The sequence below is a fragment of the Moschus berezovskii genome, chromosome 11 (genome assembly GCF_049115385.1).
Source record: "Moschus berezovskii isolate FMDL1 chromosome 11, NW_MosBer_1.0, whole genome shotgun sequence".
Taxonomy (NCBI): Eukaryota; Metazoa; Chordata; class Mammalia; order Artiodactyla; family Moschidae; genus Moschus; species Moschus berezovskii.
The window spans coordinates 54,446,629-54,454,563 of NC_142470.1; the positions used below are offsets into that span (position 1 = coordinate 54,446,629).

The window sequence follows — 7,935 nt, forward strand, 5'->3', positions numbered from 1 at the left end:
CATTAACTTCAATTCTTACAAATTCTCTGGAATTTTTTTCCCCCTTCACTTTTATTTTTTTTTTTTATTTTTTTAAGTTCCAATAAAACTTTATTTATGGACACTGAAATTCAAATTTCATATAATTTTCAAGTCACAATTATTTTTCCCCCCAATCATTTAAAAGTGTAAAAACCATTCTCAGCTTACTTGCCATACAACAGGTGGTGGACCAGATTTGGCCTGCTGGACATAGTTTGCCTGTCTCTGATCTAAATAATCTCATTTGTTATTATTAATACTTCTATATTAACAGTAATAGTATAAGAATACTTACATATAACTTAGCTACACTCTTCAACTAAGGATAACTGTAAAATGATTAGTGCTTTACTAGTTAGCATGCAGTTATCATACTTTCAAAAACTATTTTCCCAAGACAATATTTGAACATATTTATCTAATAAAAGATTAGATAAATATGATGATAAGATTATAAAACAAAATACATTTAGTAGGCTTATTTAAATTTTATTTGTTAATTCCCAATTTATAGGACTGTGTTAGTCACTCAGTCATGTCTGACTTTTTGCAATCCCATGGACTATAGCCTGCCAGGCACCTCTGCCCATGGGATTCTCCAGGCAAGAGTACTGGAGTGGGTTGCCATTCTCTTCTCCAGGGGATCTTCCAGATGCAGGGATCGAATCTAGGTCTCCTGCATTGCAGGCAGATTCTTTACCATCTGATCCACCAGGGAAGACAGCGAGGGTAAAATAAAAGGGTGCGAGGATAAAATAAAAGGGTTCAATACGAAAGTAACTGAATGCTAAAATATTAGAAATCATACAAATGATAGTTCACTATCACAAAGGTCTAGTGGGAAGATGGAGAAAATATTTCCAATTAAGTGACTGAAGCAATTTGTGTATTTTCTTCTTACAAGTCTTTATCTGTCCTCTGGCGTTTAAGAGGTGGATCTTCACGATTTTCTCGATTTACGGTCTGGTGCTTGTAAAGTATAGCAGCAGGAATCCGAAAAGTGATGCATAACATTTCCTTGTTAGGGGCCACATTTCTTACTAGGTGAACTGAACTACATGCCTCCAAGGAGATGCCTAACACAGTTCCAGCTCATTGCTGAACATCCTTAGCTGGATTAGCATCTTTGGAAAAGCTGTAACAGTGCACAATGGGAAGAAGTTCACTGCCACATGGCTGTCCATCTAAGAGTGCTTTGAAAGTGCTGAGAAACTCAATAGCCTTTGCTGGCAAATTCATGACAATGTGCACAGAGTGTTTTCTTTCTTTTGACAGTGGTCCCAGCTGCTGCATTAACTCTTCTCTGACTGGTCCTTGCAGGAAGTCTTTCCCATCCAAGTTAAAGACTTTTACTTTTTGGTCCACTTTATTTAATTTACAGTTGTGCAGTAGCCATTTATGGGATTCAAGATTGAGATCATTAGCAAATACAGTGCAGTTTTTCTTTGCTGCTGGAATGGCAAAGGGCCCAACCCCAGCAAAAACATCAAATAGGACATCCCCAGGTTTGAGAAGTTCTGTGATACGGCTGTGTTCTGTGGAAAGACGAGGATTCCAATAGACTTTTGAAAAATCAAATTCATAGGTATAATTGTTTTCTCGAACCTTGGTCATCATATTCTCCTCTCCAGATAGTACTTCCATTTGGAAATTTCGGTAGGTATTATCAATATTATTGATTTTATTTACTGCTGAGGTGATTCCTGGATTTTTGTCAATCATAACTTGACCAATTAAATGCTTGTAAGGCAGCTGATGTTCTCGAAGGTTCAGGTGAACAATGTGTCCAACTCTGCTAAATCCTGAGGTCACATCTTGACCTTCAGGAAGCACAGCTCTCAAGATTTCTTCTGACTTAAAGTTTTCATAAGTTAGTTCCAAATTATATTTCGATATCTGTGGATTAACATTCAGCTGCTTTAAAACACTGAGTTCTTCTTTCTCAAAGGAATCAATGGTACACATTTTATAGGGATCCAACATAATTAGTCTACCTTCTTCATCTTCTGGATCTTCAATCACACGTTTTATGCCTGGGCGCTGCAGTGCTGCCCTTTTAAGGGATCGCATCAGTTTATTGACTATTTCTTTCCTCACTTTAAGCACTGGGATGGTGACTGTCTTTTTAAAAGCTGTTCTATCAAGTTCTGTCATTCCTCGAACATCAGAGGGTGGGGAAAACAATTCAGAGTCTCTGTGATTTGTTTCTATTTCAGGCATGGTTGAGAATCTTTTTCTTTGATCCAGCAAGAAAATAACAGGTACTCGGCTAAGCTTCTGTATCAAGGATGCCCAAGGTAGTAGAATCAGTGATGCTGACTCAGTAATTCTACAGCTTTCCACTTTGAGAAGTCTTCTTGAGAGTCCAAATTGTTTCAATAAGCTCAGTGAATCTCTGCTTTCCACAAGTAAGATGTGGCTAAAGGTTCCATCGGAAAGTTCTGCAGAGATGAAACAGCCCTCACTTCCCCGTGCTCAGGCCTAGGCTCTGCACGCGGCGGTGGGCGACTTCCTGACGTTTCAGCGCCCAGACAGCGCGAGGCGGAGAGCCGCCGAGCCGACCGGTACCGCCACCGGGCCCTCAGCCCCTTCGAACTGTCCATCAAGGGCCCCACGGCCGCCACTTCACCAACGTCACCATCCCATTTCCCGGCGTCGCCCCGGGGCTGGCTCCAAGCCCAGACCCTCACCTCATGCTCCGGTGCAGCTCGGAAACGTGTCTTCGGCGGGTGGGCCCCCTTCACTTTTAAATGGCAATAAATTTCAAAAGTCCAACTTTACTTTAACTGTGACATTATTACCATAAAATATGTTTGTCAGTTCTCCAAAGACAGAAATTTACTACACACATGTTATTGAAAATTCACTTGTGTGAAATAATTTTCCCACTGATTGCTGATATTTAGAGTGGCATTCTAAATATATTTCAATTGTATTAATACTTTTCTTTTATCCTAAAGCTTTGGCATAAGATTTGGCTTCTTTTGAGTTAGTCATGAGCTAATAATGAAATTATTAAGAGCTTGGTGTTTTCAATCTTCTTTTAAACAACCTGTTTGATTAATGAGAATTTTCTTTTTAAATGTATGCAATAAGAGATAAGTCCTTTATTACTTGGGAACATCCCGAATGTGGGTTACAACCTTTATTTTCATGGTAGCGGAAACTTAGTTCTTTGTCTCTCACATTTGTTTTTCAGTTCAGTTCAGTCACTCAGTTATGTCTGACTCTTTGCGATTCCCTGTCCATCACCAACTCCTGGAATTTACCCGAACTTATGTCCATTGAGTAGGTGATTCCATCCAATAATCTCATCTTCTGTCATCCCCTTCTCCTCCTGCCCTCAATCTTTCCCAGTACCAGGGTCTTTTCAAATGAGTCAGCTCTTTGCATCAGGTGGCCAAAGTATTTGAGTTTCAGCTTCAACATCAGTCCTTCCAATGAATATTCAGGACTGAGCTCCTTAGGATGGACTGGTTGGATCTCCTTGTAGCCCAAGGGACGCTCAAGAATCTTCTACAACATCACGTTTCAAAAACACCAATTCTTTAGTGCTCAGCTTACTTTATAGTCCAACTCTCACATCCATACATGACCAGTGGAAAAACCACAGCCTTGACTAGATGGACCTTTGTTGGCAAAGTAACGTCTCTGCTTTTTAATATGCTGTCTAGGTTGGTTACAACTTTCCTTCCAAGGAGTAAGAATCTTTTAATTTCATGGCTTCAATCACCATCTATAGTGATTTTGGAGCCCCCCAAAATAAAATCAACCGCTGTTTCCTCATCTATTTGCCAGGAAGTGATGGGACCTGACCTGCCTCTTGATAAACCTATATGCAGGTCAGGAAGCAACAGTTAGAGTTGAACATGGAACAACAGACTGGTTCCAAATAGGAGAAGTACGTCAAGGCTGTACATTGTCACCCTGCTTATTTAACTTATACACAGAGAACATCATGAGAAATGCTGGGCTGGAAGAAGCACAAGCTGGAATCAAGATTGCCAGGAGAAATATCAATAACCTCAGATATGCAGATGACATCACCCTTATGGCAGAAAGTAAAGAGGAACTAAAAAGTCCTTTGATGAAAGTGAAAGAGGAGAGTGAAAAAGTTGACTTAAAGCTCAACATTCAGAAAACTAAGATCATGGCATCTGGTCCCATCACTTCATGGGAAATAGATGGGAAAACAGTGGAAACAGTGGCTGTCTTTATTATTTGGGGCTCCAAAATGACTGCAGATGGTGACAGCAGCCATGAAATTAAAAGATTCTTACTACTTGGAAGGAAAGTTATGATCAACCTAGATAGCATATTAAAAAGCAGAGATATTACTTTGCCCACAAATGTTCATCTAGTCAAGGCTATGATTTTCCCAGTGGTCATGTATGGATGTGAGAGTTGGACTGTGAAGAAAGCTGAGCACCCAAGAATTGTTGCTTTTGAACTGTGGTGTTGGAGAAGACTCTTGAGAGTTCCTTGGACTGCAAGGAGGTCCAACCAGTCCATCCTAAAGGAGACCAGTCCTAGGTGGTCATTGGAAGGACTGATGCTAAGGCTGAAACTCCAATACTTTGACCCCCTCGTCCAAAGAGTTGACTCATTGGAAAAGACTCTGATGCTGGGAGGGATTGAGGGCAGGAGGAGAAGAGGAAGACAGAGGATAAGATGGCTGGATGGCATCACCAACTCAATGGACATGAGCTTGAATGAATTCCGGGCATTGGTGATGGACAGGGAGGCCTGGCATGCTGCGATTTATGGGGTTGCAAAGAGTCTGACACGACTGAGCAACTGAACTGAACTGAACTGAACTGATGGAACCAGATGCCATGATCTTCGTTTTCTGAATGTTGAGCTTTAAGCCAACTTTTTCACTCTCCTCTTTCACTTTCATCAAAAGGCTCTTTAGTTCTTCTTCACTTTCTGCCATAAGGGGGATGTCATCTGCATATTTGATGATATTGTTATTTTTCCTAGCAATCTTGATTCCAGCTTGTGCTTCCTCTAGCACAGCCTTTCTCAAGATGCATTCTGCATATAAGTTAAATAAGCATGGTGACAATATACAGTCTTGATGTACTCCTTTTCCTATTTGGAATCAATCTGCTGTTCCATGACCAGTTTTAACTATTGCTTCCTGACCTGCATACAGATTTCTCAAGAGGCAGGTTAGGTGGTCTTGTATTCCCAAATCGTTCAGAATTTTCCTCAGTCTATTGTTATCCACACAGTCAAAGCTTTGGCATAGTCAATAAAGCAGGATTAGATGTTTTTCTGGAATGCTCTTGCCTTTTTGATAATCCAGTGGATATTGGCAATTTGATCTCTGGTTCCTCTGCCTTTTCTAAAACCAGCTTGAACATCTGGAAGTTCACAGTTCACGTATTGCTGAAGCCTGGCTTGGAGAATTTTCAACATTACTTTACTAGAGTGTGAGATGTGTGCAACTGTGTGGTTGTTTGAGCATTCTTTGGCATTTTCTTTCTTTGGTGTTGGAATGAAAACAGATCTTTTCCACTATTGTGCCACTGATGAGTTTTCCAAATTTGCTGGTATATTGAGTGCCGCTCTTTCACAACATCACATTTTAGGATTTGAAATAGTTCAACTGGAATTCTATCACCTCCCCTAGCTTTGTTCGTCGTGATGCTTCCTAAGGCCCACTTGACTTCACATTCCAGGATGTCCAGCTCTAGGTGAGTGATCACATCATCATGATTATTTGGGTCATGAAGACCTTTTTTTACAGTTCTTCTGTGTATTCTTGCCACCTCTTCTTTATATGCTCTGCTTCTGTTAGGTCCATACCATTTCTGTCCTTTATTCAGCCCATCTTTGCATGAAATGTTCCCTTGGCATCTTTAATTTTCCCATTTTATTATTTTCCTCTATTTCTTTGCACTGATCACCGAGGAAGGCTTTCTTATCTCTCCTTGCTATTATTTTGCATTCATTTTTTTCTATAGAAATCTGATCATTTGACAGGAAGTGTTACCTAGTTGCATATGGAATGCTATTGCATATATGGAAATTACCATACTCGGGTAGCTGTCAGTTTTGTGCACTAGCTAAGGATACAGTTATATTGTGACATTTGACTAATTTTCAGTTCAGTTCAGTCGCTCAGTCGTGTCCGACTCTCCGCGACCCCATGAATCACAGCACGCCAGGCCTCCCTGTCCATCACCAACTCCCGGAGTTCACTCAAACTCATGTCCACAGAATCGGTGATGCCATCCAGCCATCTCATTCTCCGTCGTCCCCTTCTCCTCCCGCCCCCAACCTTTCCCAGCATCAGAGTCTTTTCCAGTGAGTCAACTCGTCTCATGAGGTGGCCAAAGTACTGGAGTTTCAGCTTTAGCATCAGTCCCTCCAATGAACATCCAGGATTGATCTCCTTTAGAATGGACTGGTTGGATCTCCTTGCAGTATAAGGGACTCTCAAGAGTCTTCTCCAACACCACAGTTCAAAAGCATCGATTCTTCGGCGATCAGCTTTCTTCACAGTCCAACTCTCACATCCATACATGACCACGGGAAAAACCATTGCCTTGACTAGACGGACCTTGGTCGGCAAAGTAATGTCTCTGCTTTTTAATATACTATCAAGGTTGGTCATAACTTTCCTTCCAAGGAGCAAGCGTCTTTTAATTTCATGGCTGCAATCAGCATCTGCAGTGATTTTGGAGCCCAAAAAAACAAAATCTGACACTGTTTCCACTGTTTTTCCATCTATTTCCCATGAAGTGATGGGACCAGATGCCATGATCTTTGTTTTCTGAATGTTGAGCTTCAAGTCAACCTTTTCACTCTCCTCTTTCACTTTCATCAAGAGGCTTTTGAGTTCCTCTTCACTTTCTGCCATAAGGGTAGTGTCATCTGCATATCTGAGGTTATTGATATTTCTCCCAGCAATCTTGATTCCAGCTTGTGCTTCTTCCAGCCCAGCGTTCCTCATGATGTACTCTGCATATAAGTTAAATAAGCAAGGTGACAATATACAACCTTGACGTACACCTTTTCCTATTTGGAACCAGTCTGTTGTTCCATGACTGGTTCTAACTGTTGCTTCCTGACCTGCATACAGGTTTCTCAAGAGGCAGGTCAGGTGGTCTGGGATTCCCATCTCTTTCAGAATGTTCCACAGTTTATTGTGATCCACACAGTCAAAGGCTTTGGCATAGTCAATGAAGCAGAAATAGATATTTTTCTGAAACTCTCTTGCTTTCTCCATGATCCAGCGGATGTTGGCAATTTGATCTCTGGTGCCTCTGCCTTTTCTAAAACCTGCTTGAACATCTGGGAGTTCACGGTTTACATACTGCTGAAGCCTGGCTTGGAGAATTTTGAGCATGACTTTACTAGCGTGTGAGATGAGTGCAATTGTGCGGTAGTTTGAGCATTCTTTAGCATTCCCTTTCTTTGGGACTGGAATGAAGACTGACCTCTTCCAGTCCTGTGGCCACTGCTGAGTTTTCCAAATCTGCTGGCATATTGAGTGCAGCACTTTCACAGCATCATCTTTCAAGACTTGAAATAGCTCAACTGGAATTCCATCACCTCCACTAGCTTTGTTCCTAGTGATGCTTTCTAAGGCCCACTTGACTTCACATTCCAAGATGTCTGGCTCTAGGTCAGTGATCACGTTATTGTGACTATCTTGGTCGTGAAGATCTTTTCTGTACAGTTCTTCTGTGTATTCCTGCCACCTCTTCTTAATATCTTCTGCTTCTGTTAGGTCCATACCATTTCTGTCCTTTATCGAGCCCATCTTTGCATGAAAAGTTCCCTTGGAATCTCTAATTTTCTTGAAGAGGTCTCTTGTTTTTCCTATTCTGTTGTTTTCCTCTCTTTCTTTGCATTGATCACTGAGGAAGGCTTTCTTATCTCTCCTTGCTATTCTTTGGA

The 7,935-nt window shown here is 41.1% G+C and overlaps 1 protein-coding gene across 1 annotated transcript; it reads right to left on the reverse strand.

Moving 5' to 3' along the window:
• Positions 1-264: 264 nt before the first annotated feature.
• Positions 265-2,750, reverse strand: LOC148776141 (tRNA (guanine(37)-N(1))-methyltransferase-like). The gene is made up of 2 exons (XM_088841323.1): positions 1,627-2,750; positions 265-1,156 (listed from the first exon to the last, which is right to left on the reverse strand). The coding sequence occupies exons 1-2, from the start codon at positions 2,239-2,241 to the stop codon at positions 1,139-1,141; spliced, it is 633 nt and encodes a 210-aa protein (XP_088697449.1). The 5' UTR covers positions 2,242-2,750; the 3' UTR covers positions 265-1,138.
• Between the last annotated feature and the right edge of the window lie 5,185 nt (positions 2,751-7,935).

Bases quoted from the DNA above. Each gene is read 5' to 3' on its own strand.
- LOC148776141 (XM_088841323.1), bottom strand. From the start codon at position 2,241: ATGCCTGAAATAGAAACAAATCACAGAGACTCTGAATTGTTTTCCCCA.